The sequence below is a fragment of the Marmota monax genome, unplaced genomic scaffold, assembly GCF_021218885.2.
Source record: "Marmota monax isolate L192 unplaced genomic scaffold, Marmota_monax_Labrador192_F-V1.1 WCK01_AAM20220418_F8-fsc00088, whole genome shotgun sequence".
In the NCBI taxonomy this organism is placed as follows: domain Eukaryota; kingdom Metazoa; phylum Chordata; class Mammalia; order Rodentia; family Sciuridae; genus Marmota; species Marmota monax.
Window position 1 is genome coordinate 7,474,397 of NW_026694492.1, and position 20,894 is coordinate 7,495,290.

The following is a 20,894-nucleotide window of genomic DNA, read 5'->3' on the forward strand; positions in this document are numbered from 1 at the left end:
GACCAGAGTCTTGGGAATTCAGTTTCTCTTGAGCAGTCACTTCCCCGAGTTGCCCCTAAGACATGCGGATTCACCCACTGCCCCACAGTCCCTCGGAAGGGTCGGTGAAGGCTCCCGAGCCCAGTCGCTGCCCTCCCTGGGAGCCCAGGGTCTTCACTGGCCGAGGCTGTCGGCCCGCGGCATTCTGGGCATAGTAGTTTTCCTCTTCTCGATTCGTACGGGGCGGACCCGTGACCGAGACTCGCGAGACTACGATTCCCAGACGCCCAAGCATGTAGCCGGTCACGTGGTCCGCAAGAACGCGGGGCTGGTGGGCGGGGCCTGCGGTGCTCCGCAGCGGTCTGTGACAACCGGAGCCGGCGGGCCGCTTTGGCCCCCAGAGACCCTGCCATGGTACGCGCTGGCGCCGTGGGGACGCACCTCCCCGCGTCCGGCTTGGACATCTTTGGGGACCTGAGGAAGATGAACAAGCGTCAGGTAACCGATGCCCGGGCTGGGGGCTCGCAGGGGGTGCGCTGCGGCAGCTGGGTGTCTGGGTTTAGAGAGTAGCGTTTGCACAAGGGCAGTTGCGGGTGACTGCGACCCGGTGGCGACCCGAAGCTTTCAGAGCCTCTGGGTTCAAATCCTCCCAGATCCACGTGTGGGCAAATGTGTGCTTTCTTGCACTGATAAGAGCAAATGAGGGGAGGATGATCAGGAAGGAGAAGAGAATAGAAGAAGCCCAGTGCAGTGGATGACATGGCTGGGAAAGCGAGGAGAGATGACTGGAGCGCGAGTGACAGCTGTCTGTGCGCAGATTTGAAGGGCCCCTCAGTGAGGAGGAACACATTTCCTTGTAGCCATCCAGAGGCCTGATTGCGCGCGCATGGAATTGGCAGAGAGGCGGGCAGAAGGGAAGAACTTTTTGACAATGGGAGCTGTCCAGTGATACCTCCCAAAGCTGTTTCTTCCCTGCCGGGGCAGGTTTTTCCGTGCCTAGTGATCTCATAGGTGCTGCTCAGTCATTGTGGACCTAGCAGTATTCAAAAGGGAATTCCAGACGTCTTCTAACTTTCCTCTCAGATTGAATCATGCTGTCTGCACCATGAATATGGGAGGCAGTTACCTGGGGGGTCTTTGGTTAGCTGAAATTGATTTCTGATTCCTTCGTGATAGGACCTCAGAGGAAAACTGCTCTCCTTAGCCAGTTCTTGGCCATCATCACTGTCTTTGGGTCCTTGTCCCTTCAACGTATGGCAAGAATGAGAAGGGACTGGAAGCCCTCTCAGCCAGGAAAAATGTATTACTTAAGCGTCTAGGTTGGAGGACCTGTTGCGCTCCGTATCATGATAGATACTGAAACCTTTGCTAGGGGGTTTTGATTGTCTTTGAAAATGGTATTAATGCTCATGATTTTGATCCAGTTTCATTTATTGTTATATGAGGATGCAAAATGATGCCTGTGGCAAGGCACAGCTTATTCCTTTGGGCGCTTTTTTTTTTTTTTTTTTTCTGTAGAATTTCAGACCAGAGTAGCAATGTGGGAGAGTTTGATGACTTGGATTTCAAAACTGTTTAGGATCTGATTGTATCTAGGTATGCATAGCTGATGAGCTCCTGTGGTTTCCGTGATTAAGAGAAATTGTAGAGTATACTACTAGCTTGAAACACCAAAAGCTAATGATCTGAGCATTGATGCTGTTTGCAGGAAGATTCTCCAGGAAACAGAGCTGTATTTTAAAATCCAGATTATTGGCTAGATTTTTAAAAATGTTTCTTAAACTGGTGCTGATTACTTATGGCTATAATTGCGGACTATTAGAGAAAGCCTTCCAGTGAGTGTATCAATCCCTAACCCAGTTTGCCCTTTGGAAGCCCTGGGTGTTCCCACTCTTCAGGGATGGGCCTGTCAGAAGCTAGTTGCATTGCTTATTTTATTAATCTTCTAATTCAAATGTAGAAGCTGAAATATACTGCCTTGTGGTACTTTTTGTTTTAAAGTTTATCTTTTTTTGCTTGTTTCTTTGTTTCTTTTTTCCTTTCAAATTAGCATCCTTGTGACACCTTGTCAGGCCTGCATGCTTTGCCAATGTTGGAAGCGGGACCTCCTTTCTCTGCTGCCCCTGCTTACTATTAATTAAGGCAAGAGCCACATGCAAAACAAGGGCTCTTTGTTTCTGCAGTGAGGAAGAGAGAAAGAAATACAGCTACTGGCATTTCTGCTGCTCTGTAGCCAGAATATCTGGTCTGAAATGTTTTTTTAAAACTCGTATAAAGTGACTACTTCATCTTTGGTTGGCAACCACTCAGTGTGGGCTTACTTCTAAACTCTGCTAGAGTTGTTAAGTGCTAAGCATACAAATTTGGTAGCCAAAGAGGAATACAAACAAAAATGTGGCGGTGTATGTTTTCTAACTCATTCAGTTTGTCAGTAGTTTGGTCAAAATTTTGTTTCTAGATTCCAGGATGTCAAACCTACACTCAGATTCATATGTTAAAAGTAGGATGTTGGAATTGTGATTTGTGGTTTTGTACTTAGTTTGATTATTATGTTTTTATATATGCCATTTTCTACTGATCATTTTCTTGGCAGATAGATGCCTAGTTCAAAGGAACTATTATTGAAGAATTGATTTTATTTTCTCTCAAAGAATTTCAAGCATAGACAATGATACTAGAAAATATGTTCTTAGAACAAGTTCTAAGACAAGTGGCAAGAATTTATAATTTTCTTGTATCAAGGTGGAGGCTGATGGTTTGAAAAACCTGTCTAAAATGTTTAAAACCATGGTTTGGGGCTTTCCTAATCAGACCTGTAATTCATAATGAAAGAACAATTGTTTATCAAGTCCTTTAAGTCAAGCACAGCAGGTGGGAAAGGTTTTGAATGTGAACTCCAGTGACAACTTCTGCTTTAGACAGATGTGACTTGCAAGGCTGATTTGACTTTAAAAAGCAGTGGTTTAACAGTGTCCGCTTAGCACTTCAGTTTCCATTTTTTGTTCTCCTGGAAATACAGTGATAGTTTCATAATTTACTATTGACATAGTAGCCAAGTAGTTTAAAATGGTGTAGTTTTGTATTGGATTATATTTACTTTCCTGTTTTCATTTATTGCACCCAAATACCTTAACAGTTGTTTTAGTTTGCATTTTATATCTCCACTTTCAGTTGTATCCTTCATAACTATCTCAAATTACATATTTCACAGTTGTAATATTGGCAAGAGGCAATTTCAAGCTTTGCTTTCCCTACTTTACATCACATCAGAATATGTTTTAGTGTTTGCCGCACTCTTCAAAGTGATTGTTTTAATTTCTTTCAAATAGCACTTCCTTTTAACACGTTTCCCCCCTTAGGTTTTGGACTTAATCCCTGCCCATATAGGAATTTTAAACAATAGGGAATAGTTTAAAGAAGAAAATTCAATGACTCATAATTCTATCATCCTAAGATTGCCTCTGGTAGCGTCATGGAGCATTTCCTTGTGTTTGTTTATGGTTTGTTGAGATTCTACTGCAGTCTACATTTTTTTCTGAACATCCTTTAAGTGTTTGATCAAGTCATTGAAGTTATTTATGCATTATTTGGAAGAGTAATCTGCCATTTTTCTACTCAATTATTTTCCTGATGTTGGTAATTTATTTCCTTTTCCACATTATCAGAAATAAGGCAGAGAAAGCAAACAAGTTAGCTAGTTGGCTGTGATAAACATCTTCGGGTCATACTTCCCTCTCTGCTTTTTGGATGGAATTCCCAGAAGTGGGATTACCTGGTCAAGAGTAACTTCCTGATACTAGTGTCAGATTGCTTTCAGAATGGTTAAAACGACTTCCATCCCCACCACACTGAGTCTTAGCTTTAAAAAACAATTAAAAAAATAAAAACTTTAAATTTGCTGGGGTGGGGATTGGGTGGGAGGGGGAAACAGGCAGGATTTTTGGTTTGAACATTGTAAATGTTTATTTGCCATTTGTGTTTCCTCTTTGGAAAAGTACAGTTTTACGTTTTTACCTCTTTCTGTTGGGATTTTGGTGTGTTGGTTTTTTTTTTTTTCAAGTATTTCTTATTGTAGATGGATACAATACCTTTATTTTATTTATTTATTTTCATGGGGTGCTGGGGATTGAACCCAGGGCCTTGTGCATGCAAAGCAGGCACTCTACCAACTGAGCTATATCCCCAGCCCCATGGTGTTTTTCTTACTAATGGTTCATTTGCGTTCACCATGTATCAAAGATGTTTTATTTTATCATTATTTATTCAACAATTTTGGCACTTATTTTTTTGCCAGAACTGTGTTGAATATGGGAGGTACAGGATGCAGTGAGAATATGTAATACGAAGACCTAGGCTGACCTACAGTAAAGATTGGCTAACTCTAGTGGTCTTCCTGTTTTTATAAATAAAGTTGTCATGTGGAACATAATCATGTTCGTTCTTTTATAAATTGTCTCTGGGTATTTTCTGGCTACAGTGGCAGAGTTAAGTGGTTTTGGTTGATATCATGTGGCCTGTAAACCCCAAATATTTATTGTCTGGCCCTTTACACAAAGTTTACTGACTCTTGGTCTGGCAGATAAGGGAAGGCCTCTCATGGACACTGGTGTTTACAGTGGGACTTAAAGATGAATGAGTGCCATGGGGTCCAGGGCGAGAGCCTTCTGGGCAAAGGAAGGAGCTGAGTAAAGAGCCTGAATTGGGAAGAAGCACATGCTTTTTGGATCATTGACAAATACAACAAGTTCATCTGGGCATCGTGAGCTTCCCGAGTTGAAGTTGAACAATAGGGGTACTTCCCGGCTCTGTCACACAGAACCTTTGTGCTTAAATTGAGGTTTGGTCTTAATCCTTTGAGCTGTGATAGGCAATTGAAAAGATTTAAGCGGAGCATTGATGTGACCAGATGACCAGACATACATGTGAAAAAAAGTACTAAGTGTAGGATAGATTGGGAGAGATGTGTGGATCTCTGGAGACCCATGGTAGGCTCTTGCAGGGGCTCCATGGGCTCTGTTTGTGGCTTAGATGAGAATGGTGGCAGTGGGAATAGAGAGAACTGTACTCATCCTGGAAATGTCTAGAAGGTAAACTGCAGAGAGTGGATGGGAAGGGAGTGTCTCCAAACAACTAGGTGGCAATGCCACTTATTGAGCTGGACAGCACTGGACGTGCAAGTTTTTCTGGAAAAGGAAAATTCAGTTCTGACATGTAGAGTTTCAGCTACCTTTAAAGACATGCAAGTGTCAGGGAGGTGGCTGGGAATCTCAGGATTGAGAGTCGGTAGTGTGATGGTACTAGGGCCTCATTTGGAGGTTCAGATGGAAGTGGAAGAACGGGCAGGAAGACAGAGAAGAAAGTGTTCAAAGAGTGGACTCTCAGATTTCTGCCTGGGTTTGGTGCTCTTTTGAGAAGTTTGGCTATGAAAGAGAAGAGTGTTAAAGGTGAAGGGGGATATGAAGTGGAGGAAGGGTTCAAGATGGAGCAACTTAAGCTGATGGGCAGGAGCAGTGGCTCTGCCTTTGCTATGCGTCAGAATCACTGGATAGGCTGTTTATGAAACATGGATGTTCCCTTTCCCTACCACTGATTCACTTGGTCTGGGATGAAGGCCAGGTATCCTACTTTTGAAAGGCTTCCTACTTGAATCCAGAATACAGCCAAGGTTGAGAACCAATGGTATAGAGCCGTGGTCCCAGACAAACAGCTTCAGCATCACCTGGAGCTTGTTGGAAATGTAGTCATCAGGCCTCCAGATGATTCTTGTACATGCTGATGTTTGAGAGCCCCTGCTGTAAAGGGAGGTCTACACATCCAGAAAAAAAATGACATGGCACTTCCTTAGTAGCTCTTCCTGAGTGTCTTTAGCCACATTTACCCAGTCCTGTGCATTTTTAAAACTGTATTTTAAACCATTTAAACTATGTTTAAAATTGTAGTTTAATTTTTTAATTGATACATAATCATACAGATTTATGGAGTGCAATGTGATGTTTTAATACATATGTAGATTGTGTAATGATCAAATAAGGGTAAGTACATATCTGTCACCTTAAATCTTTATCATTTCTTCGTAGTAAAACATTCAAAATCTTCTCTCTGGTTATTTTTAAATATACCGTACACACTACTTTGCGATAGAATGCCAGAATTTATTCTTAAACAACATTCAATCCTCAAAAAGAGCCCATACCCCACATTCTGTTTCAGTTGATTTTAAATTTGGGTATTTGAGGAAACAATGTTCAGAACGTGATTGGGTCCTAGTTCCAAACCCAGTTTTAAAGGATGTCCTGGAGAGCTGATGTGTAGGTAAGATGGGGATCTGACTGATCTAGTTTCAGTTCCCCTGAAGCACCACTAGAACTACAGTAAGATGATTTTGGAAGTCATCAGCTATTCCAAGATAAGGAGGCCAGGCAAGGAAAGAAGATCAGCCAGATACTAGAAGCTGCAGAATACATGGAGGAATGATAACCAACATTGCCTGAGAAAGCCAAAATCCTGTGTGGCCCTGGGGGAGAATGAGGAACAGTGCTTCACTTTTTGTGTGGCAGAACCCTCATAGACTCAAGAATTGATGGCAGCAGATGTCTCTGAAGCTGAGGGCAAAGGGGATGGGAGGGCTGAAGTAAATTAGAAAAACAGAAGCGTGAGACCCCCTAACTGTCCTCCCCATTCTACTCCAAGGTCTCCTCCCAGATGAGGGTCTAGAAGTTCACTCGCTGGAGGGATGAACAGAAGCCTTTGGAGTAAGGGCTTCCAGGCTTGATGGAAGGTGGACACTGTACCTGAGCGGCTTGCATGCTGTATGCCAATTATAGAAAGCACACGTGAGGGATGGAGGTCCTGAAAGAACCAGAGAACTGACATGTAGGTGATCCCAGGTGCCAGGAGAGTAGGCCTATGCAGCCAGGTGGGAGGGATCATTGAGAGGTATCCGTTTGGAGCAGATGACATTATAGGTGTGTTGCTACACATGTGGATGGTCCAGCGGGGTTGGGGGGAAGAAGGTCGCTGAAGATGAGGAGGTCTGGGTTTGAGTTGGATCCACATGGCTCTGCAAATCACTGCGACACACACAGGAGTTGGTAGTGGGAAGACTGAAGCAGCTACAAAGTCAGACGCCTTCCCGTGGGCGGGGAAGGCCAGGCCCTCTGGAGCTTACCCTTTGGGTAGTACTAGGTACAAAGGACTTAGTCACTTAGCATCTTGAAGGATGATAAGCATTTGTCTGACAATACTGCTGCAGTTTTCAAAGGGAGTTGGGCTGTGTGCAAGTGTTGCTTTGCCCCTTAGTCCCCAAGAGGTGTGGCAGGCAGCAGTCTTGAGAAACACCTGTGTTTTAGCATTTGTGGAGCAGGGAGGGAGCAAGAGTGAGATGTGTGGGTTGTCAAGCTCAGAAGTGGTCTGAAGTGGGCCAAGGGCAGCTTAACACATCATTCTCCTAGCTGACAACTGGCCATTATATATTGACTTGTGTGACTTCCTCACCTGTGTTTTTAAAAATATTTTTATTGATGCATTAAATTATACATATTGGTAGGACTCATCGTTACATATTCATGCATCCCATGATATAACATTGTCCAACAGCATTCCCCAGTATCTCCCCTTTCCTTCTGCTCCTCCCTCCTCCTGGTTCCTTTCCTCTACTCTACTAATCTCCCTTTGATTTTCATGAGACCCCCCCACACACACACACATCTTTCTTTTCCTTTTTCCTCTCCAGCTTCTGCATATGAGGGAAAACATACAACCATTGACCTTCTGAATTTGGCTTATTTCACTTAATATAATGTTCTCAAATTCCATTCATTTTCCTGCAAATGACATAACTTCATTTTTCTTTATGGCTGAATAAAACTCCATTGTGTATATATGCCACATTTTTTGTATCTATTCATCCGTTGATGGACACCTAGGCTGGTTCCATAGTTTGGCTGTTGTGAACATAGGCATGCGTGTATTGCTGTACTCTGCTGGCTTTAATTCTTCAGGATAGATACCAAGGGGTGGTAGACCTGGGTTATATGGTAGTTGCCTTCCTACTCTTTTGAGGAATCTCCATACTGATTTCCATCATCCCACCTTGTGGGTGTTTCAACCAAATATTTGCTGTTCACCTTTTTAGATGCTTCCGGAAAATTTAACATCTGGATATTTAAAGGTTCTGTTCCTTTCAACAGGTAATTTTCAGGTGCAGAGGCCTCATTGCCAAGTACTGTGACCCTTTCACTTGAGGCTATCTTTAGCTGTGCTACTGAAGGGTAGTTCTGGGTGGATTCACAAAGCCTCTGAGGATTAGGCACATGCTTTTTTTTGGAGAACTGTGGCCTGTGGCTAGTCTAGAGCTGGAGGCCCTGGTGGTGGAATTGTATAGCAAGTTCCCTGAGGGGTTTGAGAGTGGTTAGCAGAACCTCATGGGGGCTTGAAAAAAGCTAGCCCTCAGTATGAATAACTCTGATTTGCTTCCTTTTTTCTCACTGAAGGAGAGACTCTATTTGAAGGACTTATTTCATGGGTGAAAGTTGGAATGCCACCTGATTTCCTACCTTGTTTAAATTAGTTCCATGTTGTAAAATCACATCTTTTTTGTTTTATTTCATAAGTGGGTCTCCAGCTTTGGGTTGATGAATATTCTGCCATTGGTTTCACTTTGAGCTTGGCTTTTCTCGTTCCAGCTCTACTACCAGGTTTTAAACTTTGCCATGATTGTGTCTTCTGCACTCATGATATGGAAAGGCTTGATCGTCCTCACGGGCAGTGAGAGCCCCATCGTGGTGGTGCTGAGGTAGGTCCCGCCAGCTGGCCCTGGGCTCTGTCACACTGCTTAGCCAAGACAGGACGGGGTGCCTTGAGCAAGAACCTGTGTGACAGCTATGATTAAAGATTCTAATTTAATAAACTAGTAGAGTTTTCTTTATTGATATCTGCTTCAAGAATATCTCATTTTTTCTTGACTTTTGTTGAAAATTTTTATCCTTTTCAAAAGACATTTTATAGTTTTAATCATGTCATGTTGGTACGTTTAATCCATTTCAAAATGACAGTTTAGCAATATGGTATTAGTACCTTATTGGTGTGCAAATTGATTTTTAAACATGATTAATTTTAATAATGTTCTTGGTCTTCTTCATGCAATTGATAGGATGTGTGCGTCTCCCTGGTGCCCAGCAAGGGCCTGTTCTTTTTTCAGGCTTCAGTGCTACTGTTGTAGATGGCTGCTATCTTCTGGAGACAGTTATGCTTATGAAAGTACAGCGTGTTTGTTTTAGAAGAGTGAATATTTCAGTCAACTTCATGCAGTCTATGAAGTCATGTCCACTGAATCTCAGATCACTGGGGCTCACTGCTCCAGGCTGGGAGGTGCAGCAGTCATGTGGGCAGAGTCACAGCTGACCAGTGCTGGAGCCAGTGCCCTTTCCCTCCCTGGGGCCTGCTACCATGTAATGGGCTGCAGCCCTGTCTACGCTTCCGTGTGACTGGCCAAGGGGCACACTTGTAGAGATGTCGAGTTTTCGTAAATGTAGAAGCCTGAGGATGGGGTGGCTCACAACAGAACCAAGGGGACCCTGTCTCACTGGTCTTCACGCTGTGCTCTGGGAGGTCCCTCGAGTGGTGAATAGATGAGGAGGGAGAAAGGGACCAGGCTTCTGGGCCCCCAGCACCTAGCTTTATTTCACTTGCAGCAGCTCCACTTTCAGGTATTTTATCTGGTCATATCTCATTGAAGGAAGGACTTTAAGCCTTTTTTTTTTTTCCTTGAAGAAGAAGGGGGTTCAGTAATAGAGTGCATGCCTACCATGTCTAAGGTTCTGGATTTTGTTTCCACCACCATAAGGAGGAAGAGGAGGAGAAGGAGGAAGAGGAGAATTAAAAGCCTCAAATTTAGATGGATCTTCTCACCTAGTAGATAAGGAACTTGGAGCCTCGTGAGACCAAGTTATAAACAAACTGTATGATTTGAGATGGCAGGCCAGTGATCTAGATCCAGAGTTGGCAATAAGACCCAGTGATCTAAGACACTGGATAAGACCATCCTGGAGCATCTCCTGGCTCCCAAATATGGTCATTTGATTCCAAATTGACTTAAGTTTTTCTCCTTGGCTGACTTTATGGCTACATGAAGAACAATACTGGATCTGAGATCACCGGCCCTCCTTCTCAAATCACACAGACATGCTTGCACATGGAAGTTATTGGGAGAGTACAGTGTATGGGAACTTTTAAAAAGTGTCCTTTATTACTCTAAAGCCATTTAATTTGGCAGCATAAACTTTTGATGTCCTGAAGGGTATGTGGCCTTGAGGGAACCCCTGGCTCAGGAGAAAACAATAAGCTGTTATTAGGAAAATATTTAAAAGAACCACTTTCCCAATGGTACACATCCTGTCCCTCAACGCCAAGCTTCAGTGTGCTCTTCTGACCTCTGAGACTTATGGAGGGAGGTTCTCCTCATGGTGGTCCTGTTTCCATGGACCAAGACCATTTTTTATAAATATCTTCCTACTGTGTGTCCTCAGGAATTCTGTGGAAGGAGTAGAGATGAAGCCATCTCAAGAAATCATCTTGAGTAGTTTAGCTGCTGTTCTTTAAAAGAAGACAAAACCCTGAAGCAATTTTGAGTCATTATCAGAAGAAGACAAAATAAAATTCCATGTTGGGGAACAAAAGAAAACACCCATATTTGTTTTGCTCAGATATTTTCTTTTTCTTGCCCTTTTAGCCATTCCTGTTGCTTATCTTCTCCCTTTTTATTCAGATTTCTTGGTTTTGAGTGCTGATCTGGTGTCTATCTCAGGGGCAACTGGTTTTGTCACTGGAGGAGGTCTGAGAAATTCTTGGAGAGGGGGACCTCAACTTAGAACACGGGGGGCTCTCGATAAACATCACAAAAATGAATTTAAGGATGTGTCAGTTGAGGTAGGGAGATTTAGTTAGGAAAGCAGAGACATGTTCAAGAGATAATGTGGGTCCCTCAAGAGGGGGGTAAAGTAAGGAGTGCAAGTTCAAGGGAGAATGCAGGCCATCTTGAGAGTGGGAGATGTTTTGGGGTTTTCCGGCTCTTTTAAAGTTACTTGGTGAGGAGTGGGCATGGAAGGTATGTGAGGATGACGTCAGCCTGGTGGTCTCAAGATGGTTTATGGTGGTCTGACAATTCTCGGGATCCTTAGGCTTGACATGGTCTCTGTTATCCATCAGTAGATAATGTTGGCAAGTACCCTACATTATACGATTCTTAAAATATTGTCTCTCTCTGCTTAATATATTTACTATATAGCTAATTAACAGTACACAAGATAGTTTTCATAAGTGGGTGAGTTTATGGTAATTAAGATTTATAGATTTCCCAGAACTTTAGAAGTGACAGGCCTGGGAGAAGAACTAACTTGGAGAGTGACAGGCCTAGAAAGGTATGCCGCAGGACTTTAAAGTTCTAATCCTCGTCCTCCCTTTTGTCTCCTCTCTGCCCCTCTCTTTATTTCTTTTATCCTGCCTCAGTTTCATTTTAAAACAAAGCTCCCAGCAGGGGCTCCGGGATAGGCCTTTCTCCCTCCTGCATTCTGCACCCCCTGGAAGTTCAGGGGGGCAGGAGGAATGGAGAGGAGGGCAGCCTCCTGTGCTGCGCTTGCCTTTGAGGCCATTTCTGTGGCCTTGGCAGCCCGCTGCTTCCTCCCCTTTCTTTCCAGCTAGACCGGTGTTGCTGTCTGCTGATCGGCCACCTTCCCAGTCCAGGCACACTTCTAGGTCTTATTCTTTTCTCATACATTAAAACAAAGCAGGAGCATGTGGAAATGAATCCAGTTTTTAAATTCCAGCTCCCAGTAGGTTGCAGCTCACTTTATATCCACCAAACGCTTTGGCATGAGTTTGAACAGGTAGCGTGGGGATTATCTGTTGACCTCCACATCGAAATCAGTCAGTCCTTATTAACACTGGGCCTTTTTAGGAAGGACCTGGTTGGAAGGGTGCTGCTGCAGGAAGCAAGACCAGGGTTCAAATTTTGTCTCAACCCTCAGCAAGGCTGTAGGACAGGTCCTGCTCCCTAGGGTTTAGTCACTTTTCTGTTTTTCTTTTCTTAAACAAGTAACATTGTCCTGGGTGCTGGGGTATCCAGGAATGAAAGAATTGCCCTAAGGCACTAGCCAGTGGGTCCTGGCCTAAAGTTCTGAGTGAGGAGTCCCCGATTGGCAGAGGTAGGGCTTGTTGAAGGCTCAAACTGGCAGCTTTTACTGTGCAGAGTCCACATGCTCCTTGGTTCTTTTCTTCCCTGATGCAAACTGCAGAGGGGCCTGTTGGGACCCTTGCCTGCCGCAAGCTAGGTAGAAACTGTATCCTCTCTCATCCTGTCTCCAGAGCAGGAAGGAAACCACTGGGCTCCCTTTAGAGTGTCTTGGACTTGCAGACTGTTGACGGGAATTTCAGCTCTGACTGGTAAGTTTGTCATCATTCCCTTTTGGACACTGGGTGACACTGATGTTCACTTTTGTGTTTCTTTCCAGTGGCAGCATGGAGCCGGCCTTTCACCGGGGAGACCTTCTGTTCCTCACAAATTTCCGGGAAGACCCCATTAGAGCTGGTGAAATAGTCGTTTTTAAAGTTGAAGGACGAGACATTCCAATAGTTCACAGAGTAATCAAAGTTCATGAAAAGTAAAGAGGCCTTTCTTCTTCTTTTGTTTTTGTAAATTTTGGTAGATGGTGAATTAAAAAGTAGTGAAAGCATTGGGTTATGTTCCTAGTTCTGCCATTTACTAACCAAATGACTTTGGACCAGCCGCCTCAGTTTGTAAGGCAAGAGTGATAATATTTTGCCCACAATAACTCATATGATGATTATGAGAATTAAATGAACTTATGTTCACAAAAGCACCTAAAAAGTCAAATCACTACACAAATGTTAGATGGAATGTGTTACATTAGTTATTTGAAGGAGTCTTGAACAGGGTCAAATCACATTGTAACAGGATTCTTTTGATAAAGAATTATTTTCTGAAGTGCAAGAAAGCTAGCTGTTTCTCTGTACATTTGTCCAAAGTGGCATTTTCAGCAGTATTAATAGCCCTAGATGGATAAAAATTCCTTTCCCCATCTCGCCTCATTATTTGGTCATGGCATACCCTGCACTAATTCTTCTCCTACAGACAGCCTTGCCTTTCCCTAAGGTGCTGGGAGGACTTCAGACCTTAATAAGGTCTGGTTTCCTTTTTGGAACCAAACATTTACCTCTAGTTCAAATATAGAAAGTTTCCAGGAGACAGTTGAAAATGTAGCATTTTATATACTTGTTTGTTCATTTCCCTTTTGTAGCTTAGTGTAGAATTTTTATCTACATGATTTATAGAATTATATTTAGGTATTTATATGTGTTTTTAAATAATGGAACATCTCTCTCTCTCTCTCTCTGTGTGTGTGTGTGTGTGAGAGAGAGAGAGAGAGAGAAACTATTTGTGTACTTCTGGTATTAGATTCTCATTTCATTCACTGCTTCCAGGTGTCCCCAAAGACATTGGTACTTAACATGTTCAGTGCACTTTGTGTTGAACATCGGGACCCTCCGTTTTCATTAGTGTCCCTGCACTGGTGCTGTTCAGTCGTTGGTGCTGCCTACTTGTTACTTGCTGAGGAAGAAGCACATTCAGTCATGACGTGGCAGTACTCTCACCTGATTTAAAAATAATTTCTGAAGATGAGACATTTCAAAGTTGAGGAAATGGTACTGGTTTTAATTTGCATGAATTGTGAGAAGTGCCAGGAGTTTATCTTCTCAGTTTCCTGTATAACCATGACTGTAAGTCAAAACGCTCTTTTGGACATGGTTTCAAATCTTTGTGGGCTTTAAATATTTTATCTCATTAAAATGGTATGTTTTTTCATTTGCCTTATTGAAGGACCACCTTCTTTACAGCACCAGACTGTATGGTTCTGTGTTTTAGCATCAAGGCCACCTAAGCGCCAGTTTAGAATGCCTAACAAATCACATCCATGGTGATTCTCATTTCCTTGCCAACAGGATTTTACACCGGCTTGCTCAGTGGTGAAGGAAGTGTGCATTAATACATCCTGTGCTTGACAAGGGAAAGTTTGAGGGCAGCAAAGAGCATAGTTGCTTTTAGATTTACTTTCTGCTCAAGTCAAGTAATTTTGGGGACCAAATTTATGTCTAGAGTGAAAAATAATATAATCCATGTTGACTAATTGGCTCATGAGGTCTAAGAAGAAATAGAAAGAGTTCAGGTACAACCCCTTTTTTAAATCAGCCTCGTGTCCTGACTTCTGACCTAGTCTGACTCAAGATGAGTGACTGGATCAAGCCTGGAGAAGCTCCCTCCCCCTGAGCAGCATCTCAGTGTGCTGTGAATCTGGATTTGAAAGAATTGCACAGGGGTTGTTCACATGTTTTGCCCACCGATGAATACCCTTATTACCAGATTGAAAAACAGGTTAGATGCTAGCCTTTCCTTCCTTCCAAGAAGGCGTGAGGCAAGAAGTGTAGCTGTACTGGAAGCCAGTCCTTGCCTTCCCCATCCCTGGCGCTCTGCCGTGCTTCCTGGTTGTCAGGGTTACTTGAGTGTTTTAGAATCTAAACCACAGAATTGTCATTATATTTGTGCTTCATCTGAATGTCTGTCTGTAAGCAGTCATCTTAGATCAATGGAAGATCAAGCATTCCTCAGCTGCTTTCTCATGTCTGACCTTAATGTTATATGTGAACTAATTCTTTTTAATGGTGCTGTGTTAAAAATAATTTTTGAGAGTACATCATTTTGCTTTTCAGAGATAACGGAGACATCAAATTTCTGACTAAAGGAGATAATAATGAAGTTGATGATAGAGGCTTATACAAAGAAGGCCAGAACTGGCTGGAAAAGAAGGACGTGGTGGGAAGAGCACGAGGGTGAGCACCAGCTTTTAAGACGTATAGACAGTTCAGGAGCCAGGAAAATATTTAGAAGGAAACTACCTTTAGAGGATAATAGAATCATTCATTGCAAATATGGCATGTCAGGAGCATTCTAGTAGTTCTGGTGTGTACTGTGAAGACCAAAGAAAACTTAGAACTCTCTAGGATCTAAAACCAAGTACATTATTTTCATCATGGGTTAACTATCATATCCTCACATAGGGTTTAATTATTTGTGAATTTTAAATTACAATTAATCCTCCCAGAGATGACCACTGCTTAACATTTTGGTGAATGTTCTGGATACTTTGTGCCTAACAGGTGTGTGTGGATGCATATATAATTTTACCTAGAAGGAAGTGGGAAAAACTTTTTTGTGTTAAACCTATGACTCCATTTTTTTACATGGCTACATGCTGTGCTATTGATAATGATAGCTTTTATAACCAAGCATCTTTTGGTAGACATTTTTTTGGGCTGGGGTGTGGCAGACATTTAAATGATGTCATATCTATTTTCCCCACTGAAAACAGTTTTTTTGTTTGTTTGTTTTACTGAGGATTGAATTTAGGCGCACTCCACAGAGCCACATCCCCAGCCCTATTTTGTATTTTATTTAGAGACAGGATCTCACTGGGTTGCTTAGCATCTTGCTTTTGCTGAGGCCGGCTTTGAACTCTCAATCCTTCTGCCTCAGCCTCCCAAGCCACTGGGATTACCACGCCCAGCCTGAAAACAGTTCTTGATAAATCTTTTAATATTAATTTTATATGATTGTTCCAGCAGTGAGTTCTGCTACTAATTGACACAGCAAGTGTGTATCTTTTTTTTTTTTTTTTTGGTGGGGGTGGGAGTACTGGGAATTAAATCCAAGGGGACTTAACCACTGAGCCATATCCCAGCCCTTTTGAGGTTTATTTAGAGACTGGGTCTCACTGAGTTGCTTAGGGCCTTGTGAAGTTGCCAAGGCTGACCTTGAACTTGTGATCCTCCAGTCTTAGGCCTCCCAAGGCTCTGGGATTACAGGCATGAACGACTGTGCCCAGTTGTATCTTCTTATTTTAAAAAAAGGAGATTTTTTTTCCCCTTTCAATGATCCTTTTTATATTTAACCTTGTTAGAAATGTGTTCTTGTTTTCTGGGTCTCATAGCTGTGTTATGCTGGAGACACGGGCCACAGTTGTGTGAGAGGTAGCTTTATTAATCAGGTTGTGGCTTAAGACCTCTTGCTATCCCTTTAACCACTCTGTTGCATTACCAAGTATCTGTGGGGAGATGAGGAGAATTTCAGGTCATCTTCCCTATATTTCTGATGAAAGGCTCTGGATCAGAGAGAGGTGGATGCTTCTGACTTGACTGGAGGGTACTGTAGGTGTGTTAGCTTGTTTCCCATTAGTAGGGATGATGAGACTGGGTGGACCTGATTCCATATTGATATTAATTTGGTCGGCATAATCACCAGCTGTGAACTTGGTCTCTCTGGGATCATAATCATATTTGCATATAGGTTATGGCATTCACATTTGTATTCACTGCCCAGTAAATGTATTTGTTAATCTGAAAAGCACTGAAATGAAAATATTTTTTTAAAGTACAGACTAATTATGTATGTGCCTTAAAGCTTTATCTAACAGTAATTTTCATATTGGCCACCTGAAACTTATTTTTCCTCTGAAAAAATAAGATTTGTGGAAGTTGCCTATTCTGAATGAACATACGGTTCAACTGATGATCTTAAGTGTAGCAGATGAAGACTTGTGCCATTCCTAGGTCAAATCCGTGCTTGCTTGAGACAGTTGTCCCAGCTATTAGCTCTGATGCGTTTTACTGATAAAACATGTGAGACAGGGGTGAATGCTGTCCCTACAGCTCCAGTCAGTGGTGTGTCCATGGAAGATGTGTTCCTAAGGCTGATACACGGTGTGTCAAATGTCACTATCCTCATTATAAACATAAATTTATATATTTCTTCCTTTTTATTCCCACAACTTAGGTTTTTACCATATGTTGGTATGGTCACCATAATAATGAATGACTATCCAAAATTTAAGGTAGGAATTTATGTGTGTGTCTGTGCCTATTCATTTTTAAATATTGGAGCTTTTACTTGTACAACTGTAAAGAGGTCATCTTCTTTAGCTATTTTGCCATTAATTTTTCTGCAGAGTATTTGTAATTAACTATAAATTAACATAACCACTTAAATTAACATTTAAATTAATTATTTAAAATAGCTGCTTTTACCTTTTAAATTCACAGTGTGTTCTAAAATGGCACTTATATAGTTGTCGCTTATTATGGAAATTTTCAAACATACAAAAAAGTAGGATAATAAACCCAGTGATGTTTATCTAACAACTTCAACAGAAACATTATTTCTATTTTTTTAAAAAAATCACTTGAAAAGAAATAGGAGTCCTGCATTGGTACAAGCACTGCACTGTCTGTGTGTCGAGCGTTTGACCTGTTTGGGGGCCTTTAACCATATCATGCACTGAACAGCTAATTTGGAGAACAAGCCACCAGGGAAGAGGTCATCTTTTGATTCTGTCATCACTCCAGTATTGAACAGACTTTATCTGAATAGATTTTATTATTTATTTAGACTTTATCTGAATACATTTTATTATTTAAAATAGCTGTTTTTACCTTTTAAGTTCATAGGCCAAATTTATTTGTAGACCTCAGTAATTTTCCATTTTGTTTCTGTTCACAGTACGCTCTTTTGGCTGTAATGGGCGCATACGTGTTACTAAAACGTGAATCCTAATGTGTGCAGCAGTTCCTGGGACCAGATTGAAATGAATTCTGTCGAAAAACTAATATATTTGAAATGTTCCACTTTCTGTATAAAAGGAAACCCTGTGGAGACGTTTTTGTCTTGTCCAAATAAATGATTCATCAGTGAAGATGGCTTTCTTTGTGGACTGTGATTGGAATCTGCTCAGTCTCTCTGCTGTTGTGGTAGTCACTTGAAGCCGAGTTTGAGGGACAAGGCCCAGTCCACGTGCTATAGTCATAATGTCTGACTTTCAATAAACTCCCAGCTTCACCTAGTGGCATTTCTGATGGAAACAAGTAGGCTCATCAAAGGACATGGCTCCGTGTTTATTAAGGTGTCATTTTGACCATAACTCCTAAAACTTTTTAGAAGGAAGGAATCTGCTCTGATTTTCTGGTGATATATCTTGAGATGGATTGTTCCATTATTTGAAAGCATTTAATAAGTTGGAAAAGCAGTTTGTACACCTTTGAAAAAAACTACAAAAGGGTGAAGGGGCATTTTCCTTTCCATTTCCCAGGGATCTCTGCTGTTAAGTGAGGTCTTTATACTATAGATAGTCCTGCATCTAAGATAGTCTCTTATTCAAATATTTAGCAAGCACTTACATCCCAGCCACTCACTGTCTTCGGTGCTGGAGGTACAAAGTCCCAGTCTTAGTTCAGGTCACAGTGCAGTGGGTGGAAAGAATAGTAAATCTATGATTTTAAGTAGTGCTCATTGCTATGAAGGAAGATTAATTGGGGTAAACAGACAGAGGGTGACAGAGATGCTATTTTTCATATGGAGGTGAGGAAAGATGACCTAAAGAGACATGAGAGAGAGTGAGGCCCGTCAGTCCTGAAGAGCCTTCCAGCAAGGGCAGAGCCCTGAGAGGGGAAGCTGGTGGCAGGCTTGAGTGGCTCCTCTCAAGCTCTCCAGAGTATGCCGATCCCTTGATAATGGCTAAGTAGGTTCCAGCTCAGGAGGTCTGGGCCGCCATTCTGCATTTCTGCCTTGCTCCTGGGTGATGCTAAGGCCACTGGTGCCTACACCGCGAAGTACTAGGGGGATAAAAAGGTGGCCAGGGGTGTTTTAAAATAGATTCCTCAGTTTTACAAAAATGTTTTCTTTTCATTGAACTACAGGACATGGACATCCAGCCAGTCAGGCCTCACAAAGCCGCTTCATTCTTTTAGGTTCTAATTCGGTTTCAAAAATTTAGAATCTGTAAAAGTTTCAACTACTGTGCTAGTCAGCTTTCCGTCTCTGTGACAAATTCCTGAGAAAAAACAACTTGGAGGAGAATTGATTTATGTTGACTCATGGTTTTAGAGGTTGCAGTTCATGACCAGCTTGCTGTGTTGTCTGGGCCTGAGACTACCAGAACATCATGGTGGAGGGGCATGGCAGAGGAGAATTGCCCAGGACAAGAAGTACCCTTCCAGGGCTTGTCCTCAGTGACTTACTTCCTTCAACCAGGTCCCACTGTCTACAATCTCCACCCACCTCCCAGCAGTCCAGTCAAGTATCAGTGGATTAATCCACTGATGAAGTCAGAGTCCTTGCAATCCAGTCCCTTTCCAAAAGATCTACCTCTGGACATTGTTGCACTGGGGACTAAGCCTTCATCACACAAGTCTCTGGGGCACACTCTATATCATAACAACTACTTAGGCAGTCTCAAGCAAGTGACTTACCTTCCCTTAGTTTTAAATGGGGGATAAGAACTATATTTGCCAAACTAGACTGTCATGAATAATAAGTAGATAATACACTAAATACTGCTAGCACAGTGCTTGGCAAGTACGTAGCATACAATAAATGTTACCTGGAGTACTTTTTTTTTCCTTTTTGGTGTAAGTCTGTGGCATATTACACACCCATACAGTCCCTTTCCCCAGTGAGCCTCTGATTCAGTAAAAGACCAGCAGGAGCACTCCGCTGGGGGCAGCCTGCCCTCTAATCCTTTCTCTCTACTAAATAGGCTTTTGCAACAATAATGGGCCCCATCCTGTTGAAATCAGCAAAGTGAAGGAAAAAATATTTACAGAATACTTTCTAAAAACACTATTTTCTTGTGCCCTTTAATAAATGGTTTTCTTAAGAAAAATAGATTTTTTTCTGCCCTTAACTAAAAATAGAATTTTAAAATGTTGGGTCAATACTTTATTATTTTATCATCATCTTGAGTTCTGTAGTTGGTTAACATAAAAAAAGGGCTCTTAACATGGTTGAGCTTTTGGGGAATTCTTTGAACATGCCTAACATTCTGAATTGAGCTTTGCAAAGACACCTGAGTCCTAATGTGGCTCGGCTGGTGCCATTTAATTATGATTGATTAAAAAGATTTTCTTTTTTTACCCCTTTGATGCTGTTGGTCCTTACAAAGTGGAAGTGATAGGAGTTGGTAAAGGCAAGCTCTTTTTCTCTGGGAATCTCAGTTTAGCCTCAATATCTGGAACACAACCAAGAACCATATCAGAGCTGGTCATTTATCCATCAGATAGAACCTCTTACTGGCTGCTTTTGATGCCATGGGACTGGTTTCTCACCCAATTAGGCAACTGTGTTTTCTTCTTTACAACTTAGACACATCATGGTGAGTTGTCTGTTGGACCCCTGCCAAACAGGTGATACCACTGAAAAGTGGACAAAAGCATAAAAATCACATTTCAGGACACCATCTGGTTTAGGGACGGTCCATAGAGACCTCACTGTGTTCTAAGAGGATGCATATAAAGAAATTAAATGGCATTTACTACACCGTGTTTAAGATCTATTTAGATTTCCATCAGAACCACAATGTGTCTACTATGGGATAAGCTTCAGATTTTGCTTTTGATTTTTTTAAGAGGTTAGTGGTAAGACCTCTGAGTTCCTAACCCACAGGCTGTAGCCCTGCCCTTCTACCCCTTTCCTTTTGGCAATCAATGTGTTAATCTTATGCAAAAACACAACTCTGAGTGTACATGCCTACACACTCCAACAATGGTGCATACACTAATAAATGACTGAAAATTATGGAGCTATCTCTGTCACAGCAAAGCCAGGCAAATGAAGCCCTGATGTGAAGAGGAAGAAGTCTGATCTTTCTAAGTAAACAGGTATGAGAATCTTTAAGTTAAGGGAAGCAATCCCAGGCATTCCCACTCTCCAGAAACTCCCTAGGGAGCTAATGTGCAGGCATCGTGAAGAACCGGCAAGAAACAGACGTCTGCACAAATTAGTTGGGAATAAATGTGAT

General features: G+C 42.0%; 1 protein-coding gene across 1 annotated transcript; it reads left to right on the forward strand.

The window, feature by feature from the left end:
* Nucleotides 1-300: 300 nt before the first annotated feature.
* On the forward strand, nucleotides 301-17,795 carry Sec11c (SEC11 homolog C, signal peptidase complex subunit). Its single transcript, XM_046419496.1, has 6 exons — nucleotides 301-477; nucleotides 8,664-8,773; nucleotides 12,486-12,635; nucleotides 14,761-14,880; nucleotides 16,880-16,937; nucleotides 17,603-17,795. The coding sequence occupies exons 1-6, from the start codon at nucleotides 391-393 to the stop codon at nucleotides 17,654-17,656; spliced, it is 579 nt and encodes a 192-aa protein (XP_046275452.1). The 5' UTR covers nucleotides 301-390; the 3' UTR covers nucleotides 17,657-17,795.
* Nucleotides 17,796-20,894: the final 3,099 nt, after the last annotated feature.

Bases quoted from the DNA above. Each gene is read 5' to 3' on its own strand.
- Sec11c (XM_046419496.1), top strand. From the start codon at position 391: ATGGTACGCGCTGGCGCCGTGGGGACGCACCTCCCCGCGTCCGGCTTG. The intron at 8,774-12,485 runs GTAGGTCCCGCC...GTTTCTTTCCAG, and splicing joins CCCATCGTGGTGGTGCTGAG to TGGCAGCATGGAGCCGGCCT. The intron at 16,938-17,602 runs GTAGGAATTTAT...TTCTGTTCACAG, and splicing joins ATGACTATCCAAAATTTAAG to TACGCTCTTTTGGCTGTAAT.